Here is a 25863-nt window from a genome sequence, read left to right on the forward strand (position 1 = left end):
GGCAAGAATGGGGGGTATTATTACCATATAGGGGCCAGAATTGGGGACATTTCTACTCTCGGGGTCATAAAGGAGGACCTCGCTATTGTAATATACCTTTATTTTTGGAGATAAACAAAAAGCTGTTCTATGCAAGCAGGACAATAGTTGCCTCTGACCAACACTTAGATTGTGCATGTTTGACCTCCTGCTTTGCATGTACACCTTACCAGGATGCTCCTACTAGGAACTGCTGGGTGCACCCTGATTAGTCCCACATGCTGGACCTCCTGTTGCCTATGCACACCTTGCTGCAGCCATCAGCTGGGGAGCAGCGCCTCGGTTGTTGCTTCATTATTTGCCCGCTAACTGTGTTGGTATGAATCTTTTAATGTTATATCACTTAAGCTGGTAGCTGGGGATTATTGTTTTTAAACTATTAACTGCAGAACATGCCAAGATTAGTGTCTTAAAATGAAAGACAGGAGGCTTATTATAAGTTACAGACCATTATTGTAATAAGACCCTGCCAGCCGCCTCCCAGATAATAACCATGATGTGCGGTAAATAATCATCCATCATCACACGCTCTTAGTCCCTCCCAGACAGTAATCCTGGCTTGATCCGCACATAATAATCTCATAATAAACCACTTATTTTTATAAGATTATTAAATTCAGCCCAGCTCATAGCAGTGGTACTGTCTGGGAGGGACTAAGAGCATGTGATGATGGATGATTGTTTTCTACATATCATGGTTACTGTGTTACTTTGCACCAGTCACCCCCCCTCCAGGCAGTAGCCATGATGTGTAGTAAATGATAATACATCAGTATCTTACAGGGGTTTTCTGGCCAAATTCGATGTCTGCAGTCACTCTGTGTGAATCACAGGTTTCTGACCTGGGACTGGTGGGTATGAATGAGTTGGTCCAGACAATCCATATAACTACTCTAATCGAAGGCCGGTCTACACTAGCCAACTAGCGGTGTTAGGGAATGTGCACACGTTGCAGATTGCTGTGCGGAATTTTCTGCGCGGTATCTGCATCTCTTGGCAGAATGTGCAGGTCATAATCCGCGCAGTTTTTATGCGGATTTCCTGCGGATTTATTGGTGATTTTGTGCGGATTTCACCTGCGTTTTTACACCTGCGGATTCCTATAATGGAATGGGTGTAAACACGCTGCAGAATCCGCACAAAGAATTGATATGCTGCGGAAAAAAAATGCTGCGTTTCCGCTTGGATTTTTTCTGCAGCATGTGTACAGCGGTTTTTTTTTTCCCCATAGAATAACATTGTACTGTAAATCACTTGTGGATCTGCAGCGGATCCGAAAAGTCTGCACATACCCTTAAAATACCACAGATTGGCGACAGGCAATGCTTTAATATCCTGTTTAGGCTAGTTTCACACTAGCGTTTTGGAGCGCAGCGACGGCCTGCGCACGGCCGCCGCTAAGCCCCGCCCCTGCCGCGCCCCCGCCGGTAGCTCCGCCCACCGGCGCATGACGCTGCATGCGCCCTGCGTCCCCTATCTTTATCACAGGGGGCGCAGGCCGTGCGCAGTATGCGTTTGGCGGCGCATGCGTCCTTTTGACGGTGCGCCGACCTGCGCCAAACGCAACCTGCTGCATTTTGGTTGCGTCGGCGCACCGTCAAAAGGCGCATGCGCCGCCAAACGCATACTATGCACGGCCTGTGCCCCCCCTGTGATAAAGAGAGGGGATGCAGGGCGCATGCAGCGTCATGCGCCGTGGGCGGAGCTACCGGCGGGGCGCTGCAGGGGGCGGGGCTTAGCGGCGGCCGTGCGTAGGCCGTCGCAGCGCTCCAAAATGCTAGTGTGAAACTAGCCTAACACAGACTGATCACATGCCATATACTCATAGAGGATCAGTAATAGATCGTTCTGTGCACATTAACTGTCATTGTTCTTGACAGCACATGCTCTGTTTACAAGGACAATGTGCTTCCGAGATCAATGCTTTTTAAGCCAGATGAACAATCATTTCACCTGATGAACAAGTGGTTTGCTCATTCATGGATGGCTGTCCGCCTATTTACAAGCCATGATTATCAGGATACAATAATCGTGTACATCCACCACAGGAGCATGTGAGATGGAATATTGCACATCCTCATGGTTACTGTCTATGATAAGAAATGGTGTAAGAGGGAGTGGGAATGGCGATTTGAGTTTGATGGATGATAACTACAAATTATTTTGTGTTTTTTCCACATGCACAAAGTGCAGTTGACTGTGCTTTTCTGCGTCTCTAAAAAGACGGAGTCCATTGAACAGAGGTCAGACAGAGTCCAGAGTAACTTTGCCTGTCTCAGTATAGTGAATGGTCTTGTTGATGGTTCTACCTTTTGTAAATCATATTTTTCGCAGTTTTAAATGGCAATATATATATACAGTGCTGTGCAAATTAATTGGGACAAAGCATTTTTTTAAGTAAAATCGTAAGTTGGTTACCAGTCAGTGATTCAAACCAGTTTTAACTGCTTTAAACAGGCACTCACACCTGTTCAAAGCAGTTAAAACTGGTTTGATCCACTGACTGGTAACCAACTTACGATTTTACTTAAAAAAATGCTTTGTCCCAATTAATTTGCACAGCACTGTAAGTGCTCAATGTAGAGCACAGAATCAATGGGAATCAAGCCTTAATAGCAATAGAAAAAATGTTATTTACTCCAAAATGGTCCCAATATTATCTTCAATTTATGTAACAGAAAACAAATCCCCACTTAAGTCATCATCTGGCACTGAAAAATGGGGAGTTACCGCATAATACGTCGCACAAATGCTCTGCAAAAGTAAAATAGATCTACCCCCTCCAAAAAGAGACAAACGCACCCCCAAATCCAAATGTCATCCAAAACAAACTGCATCCCTATGTATACATTGCCGTATTGAGAAGATCCCACTTAACAATTTATGGGGTGAGTTTCAAGGATGGGGATGAGGGGGCCATGCATACCAGGGGGGTGATGAGGAGTCATTCCTATCAGGATAGGGATGAGGGAGCCATGCATACCAGGATGGGGATGAGGGAGCCATGCATACCAGGATGGGGATGAGGGAGCCATGCATACCAGGATGGGGATGAGGGAGCCATGCATACCAGGATGGGGATGAGGGAGCCATGCATACCAGGATGGGGATGAGGGGGCCACGCATACCAGGATGGGGATGAGGGAGCCACGCATACCAGGATGGGGATGAGAGAGCCATGCATACCAGGATGGGGATGAGGAAGTCATGCATACCAGGATGGGGATGAGGAGTCATTCCTATCAGGATGGGGATGAGGGGGCCACGCATACCAGGATGGGGATGAGGGGGCCACGCATACCAGGATGGGGATGAGGGGGCCACACACACCAGGATGGGGATGAGGGGGCCACGCATACCAGGATGGGGATGAGGGGGCCACGCATACCAGGATGGGGATGAGGGGGCCACGCATACCAGGATGGGGATGAGGGAGCCACGCATACCAGGATGGGGATGAGAGAGCCATGCATACCAGGATAGGGATTAGGGGGCCATGTATATCAGGATACGGATGAGGAACCATGCATACCAGGATAGGGATTAGGGGGCTGTGCATACCAGGATAGGGATGAGGAGCCATGCATACCAGGATAGGGATGAGGGGGCTTTGCATACCAGGATAGGGATGAGGGGGCCGTGCATACCAGGATAGGGATGAGGGGGCTGTGCATACCAGGATAGGGATGAGGGGGCTGTGCATACCAGGATAGGGATGAGTTGGCTGTGCATACCAGGATAGGGATGAGGAGCCTGTGCATACCAGGATAGGGATGAGGGGGCTGTGCATACCAGGATAGGGATGAGGGGGCTGTGCATACCAGGATAGGGATGAGGAGCCATGCATACCAGGATAGGGATGAGGGGGCTGTGCATACCAGGATAGGGATGAGGGGTACCATGCCTACCAGGATAGGGATGAGGGGGCCGTGCATACCAGGATAGGGATGAGGGGGCCGTGCATACCAGGATAGGGATGAGGGGGCCGTGCATACCAGGATAGGGATGAGGGGGCCGTGCATACCAGGATAGGGATGAGGGGGCCGTGCATACCAGGATAGGGATGAGGAGCCATGCATACCAGGATAGGGATGAGGGGGCTGTACATACCAGGATAGGAATGAGGGGGCTGTGCATACCAGGATAGGAATGAGGGGGCTGTGCATACCAGGATAGGGATGAGGGGGCTGTGCATACCAGGATAGGGATGAGGAACCTGTGCATACCAGGATAGGGATGAGGGGGCTGTGCATACCAGGATAGGGATGAGGAACCATGCATACCAGGATAGGGATGAGGGGACTGTGCATACCAGGATAGGGATGAGGGGTACCATGCCTACCAGGATAGGGATGAGGGGGCTGTGCATACCAGGATAGGGATGAAGGGGCCGTGCATACCAGGATAGGGATGAGGGGGCCGTGCATACCAGGATAGGGATGAGGGGGCCGTGCATACCAGGATAGGGATGAGGGGGCTGTACATACCTGGATAGGAATGAGGGGGCTGTGCATACCAGGATAGGGATGAGGGGGCCGTGCATACCAGGATAGGGATGAGGAGCCATGCATACCAGGATAGGGATGAGTTGGCTGTGCATACCAGGATAGGGATGAGGAGCCATGCATACCAGGATAGGGATGAGGGGGATGTGCATACAAGGATAGGGATGAGGGGGATGTGCATACCAGGATAGGGATGAGGAGCCATGCATACCAGGATAGGGATGAGGGGGCTGTGCATACCAGGATAGGGATGAGGGGTACCATGCCTACCAGGATAGGGATGAGGGGCCGTGCATACCAGGATAGGGATGAGGGGGCCGTGCATACCAGGATAGGGATGAGGAGCCATGCATACCAGGATAGGGATGAGGGGGCTGTACATACCAGGATAGGAATGGGGGGGCTGTGCATACCAGGATAGGGATGAGGGAGCTGTGCATACCAGGATAGGGATGAGGAACCATGCATACCAGGATAGGGATGAGGGGGCTGTGAATACCAGGATAGGGATGAGGAACCATGCATACCAGGATAGGGATGAGGGGGCTGTGCATACCAGGATAGGGATGAGGGGTACCATGCCTACCAGGATAGGGATGAGGGGGCCGTGCATACCAGGATAGGGATGAGGGGGCCGTGCATACCAGGATAGGGATGAGGGGGCCGTGCATACCAGGATAGGGATGAGGGGGCTGTACATACCAGGATAGGAATGAGGGGGCTGTGCATACCAGGATAGGGATGAGGGGGCTGTGCATACCAGGATAGGGATGAGGAACCATGCATACCAGGATAGGGATAAGTGGGCTGTGCATACCAGGATAGGGATGAGGGGGCCGTGCATACCAGGATAGGGATGAGGGGGCTGTGCATACCAGGATAGGGATGAGGAGGCCATGTATATCAGACTTATAGTTGAGTCAATAGGTTTTCACAGTTTTGCTGTAAATTTAGGTTTCCTCAGCTTATACTCAGGTCGGCTTATAATCGAGTATATATGGTAACTTAAGTTTACAGCAATAGGGAGTTCATATATTCATGTGTGCTGACGACACTTGGCTGCAGAGTTAACGCTACTTTGACTGCGTACATCACTGCTGCAGCTGCTCTGCTGATGTAGATGGTATGAGCCACCGAGCTGAGTGATTAGCTGCAGCAGTGATGAAAACAGTCCAAAGTAAAGTCACTGTTGCAGCCAAAACACTCAAAACCACTTTAAGTGCTGACAATGATCTAATTGACTGTTGTTTAAGTGCTGCAGGAGCTCAGTCAATCTATATAAAAACAATATATAAAATTATATATATATATATATATATATATATATAATTCCTGTTTTTAATCCATTGCTTTTAAGGGACACGGACTAATGTGAATGATGATACTCTCTTTACAGCACGTTGGACTATGCTGATATTTTATAAGCGGCTGAAAATGAATAAAATAAATTCTATGCAATGTCTTGCAAGCCCAAACTAAAAATTTGCACCAATAACTTGTTCATGCTGTATTTTGTACCCAGTAAGTCGACCGATATTTCACTGACACTTTCTCTTTATATTAGACTAGATGGTGGCCCGATTCTATTGCATCGGGTATTCTAGAGTCTCTGTTAAAATAAAAAATAGTGATATACTCACCTCCCGACGGCCCCCGGACTCTTTCTCTCCTCTCACCACGCTCCTGGCATCATCCGGTCCCAGTAATGCTTAGCGCGAAACACCGCTGATGACGTTGCGCTCTCGCGAGAGTGACGTCATCTCTGGCCCTTCTCGCTAAGCATTACTGGGACCGGAAGATGCCGGGAGTGTGGTGAGAGGAGGGACAGAGTCCGGGGGTCGTCAGAAGGTGAGTATATAACTATTTTGTATTTTAACAGAGACTCTAAAATACCCAATGCGATAGAATCGGGCCACCATCTAGTGTATTATGCTACTGTTACACCCGGAGCTGCTGTCACTGTTCTGCTGTTACCTCATGTATTGTACTCCAGTTACAGCCAGATCTGCAGTCACTGTTCTGCTGTTACCTAATGTACTCCTCTTACACCCAGAGCTGCAGTCACTGTTCTGCTGTTACCTAATGTAGTGTACTCCATTTACACCCAGATCTGCAGTCACTGTTCTGCTGTTATCTAATGTATTGTACTCCAGTTACTCCCAGAGCTGCAGTCACTGTTCTGCTGTTACCTAATGTACCCCGTTACAGCCAGAGCTGCAGTCACTGTTCTGCTGTTACCTAATGTATTTTACTCCAGTTACACCCAGATCTGCAGTCACTCTTCTGCTGTTACCTAATGTATTGTACGCAAATTACTCCCAGAGCTGCAGTCACTGTTCTGCTCTTACCTAATGTATTGTAGTCCAGTTACACCCAGAGCTGCAGTCACCGCTCTGCTCTTACCTAATGTATTATACTCCTGTTACAGCCAGAGCTGCAGTCACTGTTCAGATCTTACCAAATGTATTGTACTCAAGTTACACCCAGAGCTGCAGTCACTGTTCTGCTGTTACCTAATGTACTCCTGTTGCACCCACAGCTGCAGTAACTGTTCTGCTGTTACCTAATGTATTGTAGTCCAGTTACACCCAGAGCTGCAGTCACCATTTTGCTCTTACCTAATGTATTATACTCCTGTTACAGCCAGAGCTGCAGTCACTGTTTATAGCTTACCAAATGTATTGTACTCAAGTTACACCCAGAGCTGCTGTCACTGTTCTGCTGTTATCTAATGTATTGTACTCATGTTACAGCCAGAGCTGCAGTCACTGTTCAGATCTTACCTAATGTATTGTACTCCAGTTACACCCAGAGCTGCAGTCACTGTTCAGATCTTACCTAAGGTATTGTACTCCAGTTACACCCAGAGCTGCATTCACTTTTCTGCTGTCACCTAATGTATTGTTCTCCAGTTACACCCAGAGCTGCAGTCACTGTTCTGCTGTTACCTAATGTATTGCACTCCAGAATATGTACAGGACTGTGCCTGTGTAATGAGCAACGCAGCAGTGATGCCTTTAACGGCTGTAATGTGCCTGTACAATAAGCAATGTGGCCGTGTTGCCACAACGACTAAGCAACTGCCGCGACCAATCAGCGAGGTGGGATTTCCATTACAGACAGACAGAATTAGACAATTATATAGTAGATGTTGCAGATAAACAATATTGTTATTTTGTCAGTTCAGATAGTTTACACATGAGTTGGTCTAGTTGTCTTACGTCCAGTGGTTAGTAGGTAACGAGTTAGTTTCCAGGGGGTATTGCCAAACTTATTGGCTGGAGCTACACTTATTGATTAAACCTTGCTATCTCAAAGTCTGATCTCTATTGACAAAGCGCTCAAATAACTTACCAAATGAAAAGTTGACCTCTTTCTGACCACATCAGGAGTCATCGCTGGTTGCAGTCTCTGAATCAGAAATTATGACTGGATAAAAGTGATCTAAATGGCTTTTACTGTCTGAAACTTAAATGAATTTGCAACTCAAAGCTCTAAAGATTTAATATCAAGGTTTTTAATTCCCTTATTGAAATGAAAATGTTTTGGCGTCTAAGATTTTCATCTCATAGGAGGTTCAAGTTGGTGGTGCTGTCCCTTCTCTTCCTTACTTTTTTAATGCATTTTGCGCTGGATATTTTTTCTTTTTCTACTACAGTTTCATGCTCTTGTCCACCTCAAAACCACCCCAAAGCCAAGATACACCTGGCGAGGAAATCGCCACTTGTAAGAACGTTGCAAGATTTTAGTGGCAGTAATGGGTCCTCGGTGGATGGAAGTCAGACCATGAAAGTTTCAGAAGCAAGAGCAAAAATTGTGAATAATTCATGGAAAACATATCAAGGATCAAAACTGGCATCTCTCTTCCAACATCCTCTCTATAATTCCCTGATGCCTGCAATCAAGGAAGAGGACAAGCTTTTCAGAGTTAATGCTGAGGAACGATTTACCCTGAAAGGCAGCGGGAGTGATGAATGGTGAGTAACATTTATCAAGTGAGTTGTTTTATGTAGAACGACCATTGTAAAAACTCCTATTAGCGAATGCTAAGTTACAGTAAGGCTACTTTCACACATCAGTTTTTTGCCGTCAGGCAGGATCCGGCTTTTTTTAGAAAAAACGGATCCGGCATAAATTTTGGAGAACTGTGGAAACGGATCCGTTTTTTTGCTGGATCCGTCTCTGTTCCTGGCGGCTGGCCAATTGGATCTGAGCATGCGCAGACTTAAAAAAACCGGATCCGGTGCCTGGATCCGTCTTTTTCTGTATCCGGCGCATTCCGGCGCCCATAGACTTTCATTGTAGCAAAAAGCTGGAAGCGCCGGATCCGGCGCTTCCGGCTTTTTCGCCGGAGACAAAAAACGTTACAGTAGCCGTTTTTTCCAGACGCCGGAATGAGACAAGTTGCCGGATCCGGCAAAAAACGGATGAAACGCAATGCCATCCGGCACGATCCGGCGCTAATGCAAGTCAATGGGGAAAAACCGGATCCGGCATTGCATTTTGCCGGATCCGGTTTTACAAAAAAAAGCCGGATCGCGCCTGAAGGCAAAAAACTGATGTGTGAAAGAGGCCTAAGAGGACATTTATTGAAAGCAACTACAAAGTGTCTCACTGTATAGGCCCATATATTGCAAAGAGCCTGTTGATTTCGTTGTGACCATTGCTGCCAGGTTTTCCACAGATTATAGCCAATTGTTGGGGGCTAAAGGGAATCCGTCACCCACAAAATGCATTTTAAATGGGCTATACAGTGTTGTAGGGGACGGAGCCCCTATAGAACCATACTAGCACTGTACCTGTTACTGGTACAAAGTCTGAGAAAATAACTTTTAATTCATATGCAAATGAGGAGATTCAGTGCACCCCCGATGTGGGCAAGAGTTTTGTGCAGTTATGCCACCTCATTTGCATATTTGGGCCCTACCCCCTCTTGATTGACCGTTCTCACTTCTCAGAGTGATCATGTTGCCAGTGTGTGCGCAACCTTATGTGCATGCAGTGTCTGCGCTCATTCTCCTCCACGTGTCTGACGCCGCTCACTGCACTTTTGGATGTATTGGTGCATCAAGTGGTGTCTGACGAAAGAAGACAGGGAGGAAAATATGCACAGTCACACACGCTGGCTGCATTCACACAGTGCTCGCTCTGGGAAGTGACTACAATCAATCAGAAGTGGGGGAAGGACCTAAATATGTGAAAGAGGAGAACAGTTCACCAAACTCTTGGCCACACCAAGGGTGCACCAAAGCCTCCTCATTTGCATAGGAATTAAAAGTTATTTTCTCAGTAACATACAGTGCTACTCAGTGTACAGTGCTACTATGGTTGTTATAGAGGCTAAGTCTCCTACAACACTATATAGCCTGTTTAAAATGCATTTTGGGAGTGACGGACTCCCCTTTTCCCTGGGTCAGGCACATCTCTGTCACTCCTGAGTTTGGGAGCAGGCACAGGTTAGGTTAGAACCTGACAGCCACAAGTTAGAAACTCTAATATCTAATAATCTCAATTTCTGGGCTCTATAAGTAATCACTGATTAAAAGAGAGTACATAAAATCAGATGCAAAAAAACATATAATAACCATAAATATAATAAAACAAAAAGTACCCAAATTCCACAACTATCTCCTAAACCGTCTTACTTGTAAGATAACCCTAATTTCTAAAAAAAAATATTGACAAACTTTGCATCATTCATTCATGTTGCACACAGGCTGGTGAGTATCCCACATAAAGTAAATTAAAACATAACCTTTAATGAACCATTAAAAGGACATAACACACAAAAACATTACAAAAAAGTGCTCATGTGAACCAGTGCGCAATAAAAAATGGTTTGGTCTCACCATTGGTATTAGATATAGCATTCCAGCATTAGGGCTTATCCTGCTGGAGAGACTATCCACTCATGGGGAGCCGAGACATGGGAAAACCAGTGTTAGGGTAAAGTATTCCCCTACACTCCCTGTCGTGCCCCAGCGTTACTCCTGTCCTAACAAGGACAGGCCCCAAGTGGATCCTGTAGTGGACACCCCCACTGATAAGGGGAAAAATAGAAGCTCCCTACGCGTTTCTTCCCCAATGGTGGGGATTCATCAGGGGAGTCAAATAGATATAAAGCAGTAGGAAAGGATATATAGAATTAGTGTTATCCATTAAGTCCACAGGCCCTGCAGTGGCGAGGAGCCTAACAAACTAGTGTGACTGTCCCTGTCACTACCAAGTGGCGTAGAGAGCTTCTGTCTATTTTTCCCCTTATCAGTGGGGATGTCCACTACAGGATCCACTTGGGGTCTGTCCTTGTTAGGACAGGAGTAACGCTGGGGCATGACAGGGAGTGTAGGGGAATACTTTACCCTAACACTGGTTTTCCCATGTCTCGGCTCCCCATGAGTGGATAGTCTCTCCAGCAGGAAAAGCCCTGATGCTGGAATGCTATATCTAATACCAATGGTGAGACCAAACCATTTTTTATTGAGCACTGGTTCACATGAGCACTTTTTTGTAATGTTTTTGTGTGTTATGTCCTTTTAATGGTTCATTAAAGGTTATGTTTTAATTTACTTTATGTGGGATACTCTCCAGGCTGTGTGCAACATTTTACCCCTGAAAGTTTTTTGGAATAGTGTTAAAAAGCTCAAACTATAACTGAGTTAGCTGAGTGCATCATTCACTCATAAAACAAGCAAAATAAACAATTGTGATGAAAAAATCTCATAAAGTACAAACCTTCAAAAGTGAGAACCTTCAGGCATAATGAGCCTGAGAGACCACAGTGGTGACACCTGCTCTCTGCGAGGATGGCGGTAAAATTAAGTGTGGGGGGTTTAAGCAGCACCTAAAGGTAGGAAGGTACTGGAAGGGGTGGAATCCCCTGCTGCCTTGGAGAGAAGGGGGAAACAAAAATGTGTGAGCATCCTATGATCAGTTTATCATCAAGGAATCCTTCTATAAAGAGCTGAGGCTTTTAACTCCTTACTGACATTGAACATACTATACTGGCATATTCAATTTCATCTGCCTGTGTGTTGCGCGGGCTCAGGAGTTGAGTCCACATTATGTTCGGTAGATACAAGCTGCGTTGAACAACCGGCATCTGCCAGTGAAAGCAGTGATTAGAGACAAGCTCCAATTACTGCTGTTAACCCAATAAACACTGTTTCAATCTCTGACAGTGGCACTTAAAGGGAATCTGTCAACTCTTCTGCCGCCTGCGCACTGCAGTACTCTGCTCTGCCCTCAACAGGGCAGAGCAGTGCGCCTGTGCTGGAGCCACTACAGGAAGGGAAGAAGAGGACAGCATCGTTTGAAGATGGGAGGCGTCGGACCGGACCGCGACACCCAATAGACCGGACCACCCCCTCCGATGTGTATAATCTAACATGTTTTTCTTATCTTTCAGGTTACATCGGGGGCTTATCTACAGCATTACAGAATGCTGTAGATAAGCCCCTGATGTCAATGCCAGCAGCTCATAGGGCAAAAAAAGGGTGACAGTTTCCCTTTAAAGATCACAAATTTACAAGTAAACACATTTGGTATAGTAGTGTTCGTAAAAGTCCGATCTATCAACAACAAAAAAATTAATCCACAAAGGAAAAAAAAATTAAACAACAGAATTATATTTTTTTTGGTTGCGACAGCTTCACTAAAAATGGAATAAGAAGCAATCAAAACATTGTATGTACCCCAAAATGGTGAAAAAGAAAAGTTTGCGCACTCGTCAGAGAACAAGCACCCTTACATCTCCCTAAATGTAAAAATGAGAATGTTAGGGATCTCAGAAAATAAAAAAGTTATGGCTATTGGAAGAGGGGAACGCTCAAAAATGGAAAATTATTCATAATAAAGAGTTTAAACAGGTTTTTATAAAAGTTTAATATTTTTCTGTGGCACCCCCAGGAGTATGGTCGCCAGAGTGGCATTGCCTTCCTCCAGGGAGGGTGATGTCAGGCTTGGAAGCAATGAAGGGTCTCTCTAGCAGTTAACCATCACATACAACACAGTTCCCACTCTGAGCCAGCAGAGGGAGCTCTGAACCAGAATTGGGGGAGGAGTGCTCTCTGAGGGCCAGGAAGGGAAATTAGTCAGTTCTGTGAGGAGGGCGAAGTGTGTAGACGTGGAGAGAGAAGCTGGGAGACTGAGCGGAGTTGAGAGCTCGTTCCCAGCTGGAGCGCATGATCTGGAGCCTGGTCTCCATGGTTGTATGGATACTGAAGGTCCTGCAACAGAAACCAGAGGAATAGGAAGCTGTAAATGCTCTATTCCTACTTAAGACTCGGAGGCACAACAGCAACGGGTGAGCCAAGAGAAGAGATAGAAGAAGGCAACAGCTGTCTGCCATACAAGGTAGATCGGAGAGGGAACAAGAAGCAGGAACTTCTGTGTAACACAATACTGGATGTACCTCAAGTAAGCGCTAGGAAGGAGACTACACAACCTATCTGCATAGTGAGATTCCTGAGTTGCTTCCAGGCTAATCAGCTCCTGTGCCATCTGTAATCTGAACCCTGGACTGAACTTACAAAGTAAAGGTAAAGAAACTACATTCCGCTGTGTCCTTGCCTTCTTTTTGCAACTTCTCCAGCACTGCTGCATCTCTGTGCCAGACACTGCACCCTCTTCCCCAACACCGATCTACACTGCCCTGGGACTACAGCCCTGCCTGTGGAGGTCTACACCATCTGTCCCAGAGGATCTGTCTGCAGCATCGGCTTAACATCTTCGTTGCCGAATACCACAGGTGGCGTCACGAATCACTCATAAACTTTATTCCACCACTCTACCCCTTTTACATGGGTGCCCAGGGCCACGGAGCGGGTCACCGCTGCTGTGACATTCCCCTCTGAGAGACTGGCCCGGTACAGAGTACCCCACAGCCCTGGGTGGGCGACCCATATTGGCGTCACAAACAGGATTTACGGAGCCCGGTGTCCCCGGGTCCTGTGTGCCAGAGACTGTGTTGTATGCATTAGACTGTTTGTACCATTACCGCCATTATCCTGCTGCTTGGCACGCGCAGGAAACCAAAGAGGCTGGCCGTCGTGAGCAGAGCCAGCCGAAGAGCGCGAAGAAGTGAAGTGCCGCGCGGGAAGAGGCCCGCGCGAGAGGTGGGAGGAGCAGAGGCCTGCAACCCCGATCATCCAGCCTGCTCAACCCCCGGGGCCTGGCTAACGTTAACTAGGGGAAAAGAGAATGTCAGAGGCACGCGCCGATACAGCGGCGAATGCCCCCACCAACCCCTCAGTGCCGCAAGATGCAGGGCCCAACGCGGCTGCGGCTCCAACAGCTCCGCTGGATCCAGCAGCCCGTGTTGCCTCCAGAGCACCGCAAGAATCAGCGCCCACCGCAGCGGTCCCCATAATGCCGCTGTCTATGCCTTACATACCGGGAACAGCGTGGCTACCGCAGTATTCAGGGGAGTCACATACCCTGAGTGACTTCAAAGAGAGACTGTGCAGTTTGTTTGAAGAGTATCCTCTGAAAGTCAGAAGGTGAACATCCTTATTGGGCAGCTAACAGGTGCAGCACAGAGAGAAGTAAAAGCCTGGCAGGACACTGATAAAGAGACTGTTAAAAGAATCCTGGCTAAGCTAAGAAGCACCTTTGACACCCGCACTGCCGCTGAAATCAAGATGAGATTCTTTGGGTGTAAGCAGAAAGCGCAGGACAGTATACGGGACGATGCTCTTAACCTGCAGGAGGCGCTGTGAGCCGTCAAGCAGATTTACCCAGACAGTGTGAAAGATGGAGACGGACTGTTAAAGGAGAAATTCATTGAGAGACTCCTATCCAGTACCCACAGAGCACAGCTGCGCATCATAGCCCTACAGAACCCTGATCTGGACTTTGCTGATTTCAAAGACAGGGCTATTCGGGTGCTGCATGAACCAACTGCTAGCCGTCCAGCGCCCCCTAGGCGTCCAGCGATTACATACCACCAGGAAGCAACATCTCTCCCTTCCATCCCTGTGGAGGCTGATGCACAGACTTTGGACAAAGATCCATCTGCAGAACTGTGTCTTCAGGTCCAGGAGTTGACCAAGGGTATGGCTGCACTTGCTAAAACCGTGCAGTCCCTGCAGGTATCCTCCAAGGAGAAGATCCAGCTCGCCTCCAGTCCAGAGGATGTCCTGTGGCTAAAGAAGAAGAGGATCCCGCCACTCTGAGGAAGGAACAACGATCGCTATGACCAGGACGGATGTCCCATCTGTCATCACTGCCACAAGGCAGGCCACATCGCAAGATTCTGCTATTTAAACGAGCAACCCCTGGGGCAGAGGGCCAACCCCCAGGAGTAGGACCACAAGGCCCAAAGAACTGGCGAGCCAAGTATGTTGGAGGGAGACCAGTCCTCCCAGTGGTGATTGACGGCATCCCCATGAACGCTTTGCTGGACACTGGCTCCCAGGTGACAACTATGACCTATATCCTTTACAAGCGGTATTGGGCTGATTCTGAACTTACTCGCGGCCCAAGTGATGAACTCACAGTAGTTGCCAGTAATGGTCAGTCTTTACCGCAAGTGGGATGTAAAGAAATTACTGTTAAAGTGGGTCAAGTAGAGTTAAAATCTCAAGGTCTGATAGTTGTGGATATTGATCGACGAGAATGTAACCCAATGATGACTCTTGGTACCAATGTGATTGAAAATTGTCTTTCCGAGGTAATTGTCTTGTTGCAACAGGTGGCTGAGACTGCTGGTTCCAGTGAACAACGAGTCCTGCAGAAGGAAATCAGAGCCCTGATGCAAAGACAGCAGGTAGAACTCTGGCGGCGAAATTGGCAGCGTCAGAGTGAGGGATTCTTTCCCATTTGCAATACCCCCAAGATGTGAAATGTTGATTTGGTGTCGGGCAGCCTTATGCCTCAGAGGAAAAGATTACCAGGCAATGGTAGAACCAGTGTACTCTGATAGCAGGCCCACTGTCCTGACTGCCAGAGGGGTAGTTGATGTCCGTAAAGGGAGGGTACCTGTACGCCTCTTGAATTGTGGGGAGGAGGAGGCCACAATACCTCGGTATGCCACAGTTGCTAAGCTGCTTACTGTCAGTAACAACGCAATGCAGGCAGCAGAGCCCTTGGTCTCATCCGACCAGGTGGAGGACAATGGCTCTGTAAAGCAGCTGGAGGAATGGTGCCAGCAACTGCAGGTGGGGGACTGACTCCACCCCTTCATACCAAAAGAATGGGGTTTACCGAGTGACTCAGGAGTATGAGCAGGTATTCAGTAAACACCCTCTAGATTTTGGGAAGGCAAAAGGGGTTCAACACCATATCCCCACTGGAGACCATCCACCCATAAAAGAAAGGTACCGGCCTATACCCCCAACACAATACCAGTGTGCCAAAGGTATGTTGCGGGAAATGAAGGAAGCTGGAGTGATCAGAGACAGTTATAGCCCGTGGGCAGCCCCAATAGTCTTTGTTAAAAAGAAGGATAGTACCATGAGAATGTGTTGATTACAGAAAAATTAACAGCATTACACATAAAGATGCCTACCCATTACCCAGAATTGAGAAGTCATTAGCTGCACTTAAAACTGCTAACTATTTTTCCACCTTAGATCTCACTAGTGGGTACTGGCAGGTTTCCGTGGCAGAGGCAGACAAGGAGAAAACAGCGTTTACCACCCCAATGGGTCTCCGTGAGTTCAACTACATGCCATTTGGGCTTTGCACCGCTCCAGGGACATTCCAACGGCTAATGGAATGCTGTCTTGGGCACAAGAACTTCGACACAGTCCTGTTGTACCTTGATGATGTCATTGTTTTCTCCAAGACTTACGAAGACCATCTGGAGCACCTGGCTGAGGTGTTTGAAGCCTTGTCCAACTTTGGCCTGAAGGCTAAGCCTTCCAAATGCCACCTCCTGAAGCCCAAGGTTCAGTACCTCGGTCATGTAGTGAGTGCAGAAGGTGTGGCACCGGATCCTGACAAAGTCACAGTCATCCGGGACTGGCAGAAGCCCAGCAACCTGCTTGAAGTACGTCAATTCCTCGGGCTGGTGGGCTACTACCGAAGGTTCATCAAAGGCTTCACTGAGATAGCCACTCCTATGCAAAATCTTCTGGTGGGTCAGCCCAAGAAGGCCAGAAAGCAGAGTCAGTCCTACATTCGAATGGAATGAGGAGCTGGAGAGGTCCTTCACTCGACTGAAGATGGCTCTCACAGGAGATTAAGTTCTGGCCTACCCAGATTATGACCAACCCTTTGTGTTGTATACTGATGCCAGCAACGTGGGACTGGGAGCAGTACTGTCCCAGGTACAGAATGGGAAAGAAAGAGTGATCTCCTACGCCAGCAGGAAGCTTCGTCCCACTGAAAGGAACCCTGACAACTACAGTTCCTTCAAGCTGGAGTTCCTCGCCATAGTCTGGGTTGTGACTGAACGATTCAAGCATTACCTAGCTTCAGCCAAGTTTACCATCTTCACGGACAACAACCCGTTGACTCACTTTGAAACTGCCAAGCTAGGTGCACTGGAGCAGCGATGGATGGCTCGGCTGTCTAGCTATGAATTCACCATCAAGTATCGAGCAGGGCACAAGAATGCCAATGCTGATACACTGTCCAGAATGGCTAATCTGCCAGATGCAGGAGAAGACGCTGAGGCACTTGAAGAAATCGAGTTACCTGCCTTCCACCGGCCAATTGCGGCCCAACGTGCTCAAGGAGTGAGAAACAGTCTGTCTTGAAAGAGGCCACCCTAAACCCATTGCCTCATCATGACTGGGCAGAAACCCAGGATAGCGACCCAGCAGTCTGCCTGGTGAAGGAGCTACTGTCACAAGCTGACTCACGCCCAGAGTCGGATGCTCCTGAAGAAACCCAGCAGTTGTGGAAGGAAAGAGGCCGGCTGTTCATCTATGAAGGAAAGCTGTGTCAGAGGAGTATCAATGCCAGCACTCATGAGTTGGTTTGGCAAGTGGTAGTCCCAAAGAGGGAGGCATCAATGGTCTTGGAAGCATACCACAATGGAGCTGGACACTTTGGATGGAAGAAGTTGGAGGCTTTGCTCCGGGAGAGATTCTACTGGGATGGTATGAGGAAGGCTATTTAAAATTGGTGCCAGGAGTGTGGACAATGTAACCTGCGCAGAAAGGACCGTAACAGCCAGCGAGCTCCTTTGCAGCCAATCATAACCAAACAACCACTCGAGTTGGTCGCCCTGGACCATGTGAAGCTGGTTCCAAGCCGTTCAGGCTACATTTATGCTCTTACCATCATTGACCACTACTCAAGATTCTAGGTAGTTGTGCCTGTCAAGGATCAAACAGCCAGGACAGCAGCCAGTGCCTTCCAACAGCACTTTTGTCGACCACACGGATATCCCGAGCGAGTGCTTACAGATTAAGGTCCAGCCTTTGAGGCGGAAGTGTTCCAGGAATTCTGTAACTTGTACGGTTGCAAGAAGATCAGGACAACACCGTACCATCCACAGACCAATGGCATGTGTGAAAAGATGAACCAGGTGGTGATCGACCTACTGAAGACCTTGCCATTGGAAGAGAGGAATCTGTGGCCAGAAAAGTTGCCAGATCTGGTAGACCTCTACAACCACATTCCTGTGAATTCCACCAACTGCACTCCAGCCTACCTAATGAGAGCGAGGCCTGGCAAGCTGCCTATTGATTTGGATATGGGAGTCCTTACACCTGAGGTGATGTCACCAGATGCTGACTGGGACACAGAGATGCAGTAACAGTATTGAAGAGTACAAGAGTGTGTAGAAAAGAGTCTAGCTCAGGCAAGACAAAAACAAGAATGGCACTACAATCACCATGCACCTGCAGTTCCCTTGTCACCAGGAGAACAAGTCCTAAAAAGGAAGAGGAGGATGCATAAATTAGATAACCAATGGGAAGCTGAACCCTACACCATCTTACCATCAAACTTCGATAACACCAAGGTGTGCCTTATCAGTAAGGATGGGGGAGAAACCTCAGCAGCAGTATCGAGGGATCATTTGAAATTGTGCCCTGGCCAGTTAAAAGAAAGAATGGAAGAGCAAAACAACATCAAACCCATAGAGGAAGAAGAAAAGGTCAGCACTGTACTTGGAGAATTCCCTGCAAATTGGACTAGAGCGAATAATGCCATAGTGGTGCCAGTTTTGACCTTTCCCCAACTGGTAGTACAAGAAGTGACTCAAGAGAACTCTGAAAATCAGGAAGTTCAGGTAGCAGATGCCACACCAGCAGTGGAGCCAGAGAATCCTCGCCTTGCCAGTGGTGAATCTGTCATACCCATGGTGAGTCTAAGAGTCCGTAGACGGCTACTACCCAGTTTACCCACACCAGTGTTACGCAGGTCTGTCCGTAGTACCCAAGGCATACCACCCCTCAAGTTTCGCATCTAAATAAGTTATGCAAATAATGTAAATGTTAACCTGTACATGTATATATGCAAAGTTTAAGTTTTGTGCCTACAGAGACTCTGTAAGAAATCCCCTTTTTGAATTTTCCAGTTTGTTTTGATGGACAATTAGGCCACAGGACTAGGTGTGGTCAAAAACTTCTTTTGTACATAGTTCACCATTTGCCCAGGAATGGACCATGGACATTGACGCATGGACTAATCGTCACAGGACTATTTTTGGAGCTTTTTGTTTTTGTATTTTTCATTTTTTTATTTAAATCTTGTACATTTATAAGTGTTAATGTGTTAAAAAAAACCATATATGAACATATTATCAGTCCAGGAGTACTGAATTGCACTAGGGGGGAATGTGGCGCCCCCAGGAGTATGGTCGCCAGAGTGGCATTGCCTTCCTCCAGGGAGGGTGATGTCAGGCTTGGAAGCAATGAAGGGTCTCTCTAGCAGTTAACCATAACATGCAACACAGTTCCCACTCTGAGCCAGCAGAGGGAGCTCTGAACCAGAATTGGGGAAGGAGAGGTCTCTGAGGGCCAGGAAGGGAAATTAGTCAGTTCTTTGAGGAGGGCGAAGTGTGTAGACATGGAGAGAGAAGCTGGGAGACTGAGCGGAGTTGAGAGCTCGTTCCCAGCTGGAGCGCATGATCTGGAGCCTGGTCTCCATGGTTGTATGGATACTGAAGGTCCTGCAACAGAAACCAGAGGAATAGGAAGCTGTAAATGCTCTATTCCCACTTAAGACTCGGAGGCACAACAGCAACAGGTGAGCCAAGAGAAGAGATAGAAGGCAACAGCTGTCTGCCATACGAGGTAGATCTGAGAGGGAACAAGGAGGAACTTCAGTGTAACACAGTACTGGATGTACCTCAGCGCTAGGAAGCAGACTACACAACCTATCTGCATAGAGAGATTCCTCAGTTGCTTCCAGGCTAATCAGCTCCTGTTCCATCTGTAATCTGGACCCTGGACTGCACTTACAAAGTAATGGTAAAGAAACTACATTCCGCTGTGTCCTTGCCTTCTTTCTGCAACTTCTCCAGCACTGCTACATCTCTGTGCCAGACACTGCACCCTCTTCCCCAACACCGATCTACACTGCCCTGGGACTACAGCCCTGCCTGTGTAGGGCTACACCATCATTGCTGCACCACACCACCTGTCCCAGAGGATCTGTCTGCAGCGTCGGCTTCACATCTTCATTGCCGAATACCACAGGTGGCGTCACGAATCACTCATAAACTTTATTCTGCCACTCTACCCCTTTTACATGGGCGCCCAGGGCCACAGACCGGGTCACCGCTGCTGTGACATTCCCCTCTGAGAGACCGGCCCAGTACCGAGTACCCCACAGCCCTAGGAGGGCGACCCATTTCCATTAGATTGGCCATCGATGTTTGATTGGTGAGGATACAAATTCTGAAACCCATCAGAAGAATTAAGGAGCGCTATAGAGCATGAGAGATTAAAGCTCAGTGTGATATTTTTAACCTCGGCAAATTTATAAAGAAAAAATTATTTAGGCCGGGGTCAAACTTGCGAGTGCAATGCGAGAAACTCGTGCGAGTCTCTCGTCTCAATACCTGGCACTGCCGCCGGCGGTTTGGATCGGAGCGTTCAGCTGCAAATATTTTTGATATATTGGATCTACAGTAGGTATCTGAGTTATTGATTCCTGTCTAGAAATACTGCTGTAATTACTCATTAATTTAATCTAAATACGGTCAAGTCAATTATTAAGAGACCCACCAGCATGCAAAATAGGTGAAATAGATGTGTGTGAGCAGACACAGAAGAATGACGTGTCGTCTAGAGTCTTTCACACATTTTTTTGTGTGTCTTTTGATTTTATGAAGATATGAAACTGAAAGAGGCATTTTTCTATGCAGATTTTTTTTTTTTTATTGTGTGTACATAGCTTCTAATTTAATGTATGTAAGATCCACCATTTTATGACAGTGCATTAAAGAAATCAATTCTGCCACCATGGTTTTAAACCCTTTAGATGTGTCTTTGGCTAACTGCACATTGTGTTTGGGTGCGTTATCTGGTGTGTAAGCTCAGCCTAGTCGTCCAGACGCTACAGGGACCCAGTGAAAAATGCTGTATAGAAAAGCACAGTCTGCTCTGTGTTCCTATACAGCACAAAAATGGTATGGAAATGTATACCTGACAGAATGAGGCAAGAGACACAATTGTTGGTGTATGGGGGCCTATAGTATCATCACAGTTTAAGCTTCACTCATCGTAAATGCCACATATTGTAGCAAAGTGCCTAGCATGCATCTAGCCTGAAAGGTACAAAAACAACTGCAGAGTGTAACTATAGAAGACATACAGCTCTGGCAAAAATTAAGAGACCACTGCAGTTTTATAAAAATCAGCTTTTCTACATGTCTGACAGCCATTCCATTCCAGTGTCAGTTGAATTCCAACCAGAGTACACCTCATTCTACTTAATGTGCTTCTGATTGATTAGGTGATCACCTGAACCAAATCTTATTTAACGAAGGAAAGTATAAAAAAAAACCCTGCTGTGGTGTTCACAATCCTCTTGCAGTAGGACAAGCTGGATGGTAAAACAAGTGCTAGTAATATCCCAAAAGTAATAGGAATGAAAAAATAACTTTTAACCATGCTAAAGGAGTTGAAAAGAAATGTCTTGAGTGAGGAAAAGAAGGGCTCAAATCTGGCTTTACTAGCAGAGGGATACAGTGAGCATCATGTTGCCTCCATCCTTAAAATTTCTAAGACGGCAATCCATTACAACAAAGTCAAGCAGCTGACATTGGGGACAACAAAGCTACAGACCGGCAGAGGGTGAAAATGACTCTCCAATGACCGGGATGACTGACATCTTATTCGAATTTCACTCAGCAACCGCAGGATGACATCAAGTGTCCTACAAAAGGAATGGCAAATGGCAGCTGGGGTGAAGTGCACGGCAAGAACAGTTTGTAACAGGCTCCAAGAGGCAGGGATCAAGTCATCTAAAGGTAGAAAAAAGCCATTCATCAATGAGAAGAAAGGAGAGCAAGGCTGAAGTTTGTCAAAGACCATAAGCATTGGACCATAGAGGAATGGAGTAAAGTAATCTTCTCTGATGAGTCTAATTTTCAGCTTTGCCCAACACCTGGTCATCTAATGGTTAGACGGAGACCTGGAGAGCCGTACAAGCCACAGTGTCTTGCACCCACTGTGAAATTTGGTGGAGGATTGATGATGATCTGGGGATGCTTCAGCAAGGCTGGAATTGGGCAGGTTAATCTTTGCGCAGGGCGTATGAATCAAGCTGCATAGTTTATCCTGGAAAAAATTGATTCCTTCTGGTCAGGCAATGTTCCCCAACTCTGAGGACTGGTTTTTGCAGCAGGACATTGCGCCATGCCACACAGCTAGGTCAATCAATGTGTGGATGAAGGACCACCACATCAAATCCCTGTCATGGCCAGCCCAATCTCCAGACCTGAACCCCATTGAAAACCTCTGGAATGTAATCAAGAGGAAGATGGATAGTCCCAAGCCATCAAACAAAGAAGAACTGCTTAAATTTTTGTACCAGGAGTGGCATAAAGTCACCCAAAAGCAGTGTGAAAGACTGATAGAATACATGCCAAGACGCATGAAAGCTATGATTAAAAATCATGGTTATTCCACAAAATATTGATTTCTGAACTCTTCCTGAGTTAAAACATTAGCATTGTTGTTTCTAAATTATTATGAACTTGTTTTCTTAGCATTATTTGAGGTCTGCAAGCACTGCATTTTTTTGTTATTTTGGCCACTTCTCATTTTCTGAAAATAAATACAAAATTTAGTGCTTGGAAATTTGAAGACATGTTGTCAGTAGTTTATAGAATAAAAGAGCAATTTACATTTTTACTCAAAAATATACCTATAAAGAAAAAAATCAGACAAACTGAATATTTTGCAGTGGTCTCTTAATTTTTGCCAGAGCTGTATAATGGCACCTGTTTGAACTTGTTATCAGTATAAAAGACACCTGTCCACAACCTCAAACAGTCACACTCCAAACTCCACTATGGTGAAGACCAAAGAGCTGTTGAAGGACACCAGAAAAAAATTGTAGCCCTGTACCAGGCTGGGAACACTGAATCTGCAATAGGCAAGCAGCTTGGTGTGATGAAATAATAAGCAATAACAAGAAAATGGAAGACATACAAGACCACTCATAATCTCCTTCGATCTGGGGCCCCACCCAAGATCTCATCCTGTAGGGTCAAAATCATCACAAGAATGGTGAGCAGAAATCCAAGGACCAGACTGGTGGACATAGTGAATGACCTGCATAGAGCAGGGACCACCGTAACAAAGGCTACCATCAGTAACACACTACACCGCCAGGGACTCAGACCCTGCAGTGCCACACGTGTCTCCCTGTTTAAGCCAGTACATGTCCAGGCCCGTCTGAAGTTTGCTAGAGAGTATTTGGATTATCCAGAAGAGTATTGGAAGAATGTCATATGGTCTGATGAAACCAAAGTAGAACTGTTGGTATAAACAAAACTCGTCGTATTTGGAGGAAACAGAATGTCGAGTTGCATCCAAAGAACACCATACCTGCTATGAAGCCACGGGGGTGGCAACATCATGCTTTGGGGCTGTTTCTCTGTAAAGGGACCAGGATGACTGATTCATGTACATGAAAGAATGAACGAGGCCACATATTGTGAAATTTTGAATGCAAACGTCATTCCATCAGCAAGGGCATTGAAGATGAAACGTGGATGGGTCTTTCAGCATGTTAATGATCCCAAGCACACCGCCAGGGCAACGAAGGAGTGGCTTCGTAAGAAGCATATGAAGGTCCTGGAGTGGCTTAGCCAGTCTCCAGGTCTCAACCCCATAGAAAACCTTTGGAGGGATTTGAAAGTTCATGTTGCCCAGCGACAGGCCCAAAACACCACTGCTCTAGAGGAGATCTGTGTGGAGGAATGGGCCAACATATCACCAACAGTGTGTGCCAACCTTCTGAAGACTAACAGAAAACGTTTGACCTCTGTCATTGCCAACAAAGGATATATAACAAAATATTGAAACTAACTTTTGTTAATGACCAAATACTTATTTTCCACCATAATTTGCAAAATAAAGCTTGCCAAATCAGACAAGGTAAATTTCTGGATTTGTTTTCTCATTTTGACTCTCATAGTTGTGGTCCATCTATGATGTCAGTTACAGGCCTCTCTCATCTTTTTAAGTAAGAGAACTTGCACAATTGGTGGCTGACTAAATACATTTTTTCCCCATGGTCTATATCTGTGTGTGTGTGTGTATATAAATATATATATATATATATGTGTGTGTATGTATATATATATATATATATATATATATATATATATATATATATATATATATACACTAGATGGAGGCCCGATGCTATCGCATCGGGAGGGCGGTAATGTCATGATGGGGGTAGGCTTTGCAGCATTGAGAATTTCTCGCCCCCCATGTGCTCACCCACCTATCCACTCTCTCTTTCCCCATGTGCTGACTTCTCCCATCTGTGCTCTCTTCTTTGACCTGTCTATCCCATGTGCTATCCCACTTGTCCGCTGTCTCTCTCCTTCCTGTGCTGTGTTCTCACCTCAGGTGCTGTCCCGTTTGAGCTCTCTCCCCCCTGTGCTCTGTCTCTCTCACCCCTGTGTCTCACCGTGTATAGAGCATACCACAGCTCCTGGGCAGGGGAAGGAGCAAAAAACAATACTGACATTACAGCAGTCGATCGCAGAGGCTACATTTTATGAGGTAAAATATTGTTTAAAAACAGTCAGTGAAATATTTTACCTTACAAAATGAATCCTCTGTGATGCCCTACTGTAATGTCAGTATTGTCTTTTGCTTCCTCCCCTGCCCAGGAAATGTGGTATGCTCCGTACACGGTCAGACACAGACAATTTTTAAAATGAACTTTTGTTCATAGGAAAACCTCTTTAAAGTGACCTGCTTCCTCGGCCTGTAGACACGTCACGCATCTGCCGCCGGGATCAGCCGAATGATTCACTGCGCCTGCGTGTAATTCGTGTAGGTGCAGTGTGATGGTGTTCCGCTGGTGGTACCGTGCAAGAGGCTACGTGAATGTGAGTGTGAGTGTGACTGTGAATGTGTGATTCAGTGTGTGTGTGTGAGTAAGTGAGGGTGAGTGTGAGTGTGCTATTCTAAAACATTTGATAAATGACATTCTAATAATAATAATTATAATCATTTTATACATAAGATATAGATTTATATACACACATGGTCAAAATTGTTGGTACCCCTCGTTTCATGACAGAAAAACCCACAATGGTGACAGAAATAACTTGAATCTGACAAAAGTAATAATAAATCAAAAATGTATGAAAATGAACAAATGAAAGTCAGACATTTCTTTTCAACCATGCTTCCACAGAATTAAAAAAAAAATAAAAAATAAAACTCAAACTCATGAAATAGGCCTGGACAGAAATAATGGTACCCTTAACTTAATATTTTGTTGCACAACCTTTTGAGGCAATCACTGCAATCAAATGATTTCTGTAAATGTCAATGAGACTTCTCCACCACACAACAGGTATTTTGGCCCACTCCTCAAGAGCAAACTGCTCCAGATGTCTCATGTTTGAAGGTTGCCTTTTCCAGATGGCATGTTTCAGCTCTTTCCAAAGATGCTCAATAGGATTTAGATCAGGGCTCATAGAAGTCCACTTCAGAATAGTCCAATCTTTTCCTCTTAGCCATTCTTGGGTGTTTTTAGCTGTGTGTTTTGGTCATTATTCTGTTGCAAGACCTATGACCTGCGACTGAGACCAAGCTTTCTGACACTGGGCAGCACATTTCTCTCTAGAATCCCTTGATAGTCTTGAGATTTCATTGTACCCTGCACAGATTCTAGACACCATTTGCCAGATGCACCAAAGCAGCCCCAGAACATAACA

The 25863-nt window shown here is 46.4% G+C and overlaps 1 protein-coding gene across 3 annotated transcripts in view; it reads left to right on the forward strand.

Annotated features, from left to right (window-relative positions):
- Positions 1-208: 208 nt before the first annotated feature.
- LOC141052268 (extracellular serine/threonine protein kinase FAM20C-like) overlaps positions 209-25863 on the forward strand; it is a 127999-nt gene continuing 102344 nt past the window's right edge. For 2 of the 3 annotated variants that reach the window (XR_012220771.1, XM_073549448.1), the window contains exon 1: positions 7905-8521. Coding sequence is in view for 2 of the 3 variants with exons in the window: in XM_073549448.1 (XP_073405549.1) it covers positions 8079-8521 (443 nt within the window). In the remaining variant the exon portion in view is untranslated. Of the gene's footprint in view, positions 357-7904; positions 8522-25863 lie in introns of those variants that run through there. The other variant, XM_073549449.1, reaches the window with a different exon arrangement.

Source organism: Dendrobates tinctorius, unplaced genomic scaffold (assembly GCF_039654945.1).
Source record: "Dendrobates tinctorius isolate UK_male_01 unplaced genomic scaffold, ASM3965494v1 ptg000159l, whole genome shotgun sequence".
NCBI lineage: Eukaryota > Metazoa > Chordata > Amphibia > Anura > Dendrobatidae > Dendrobates > Dendrobates tinctorius.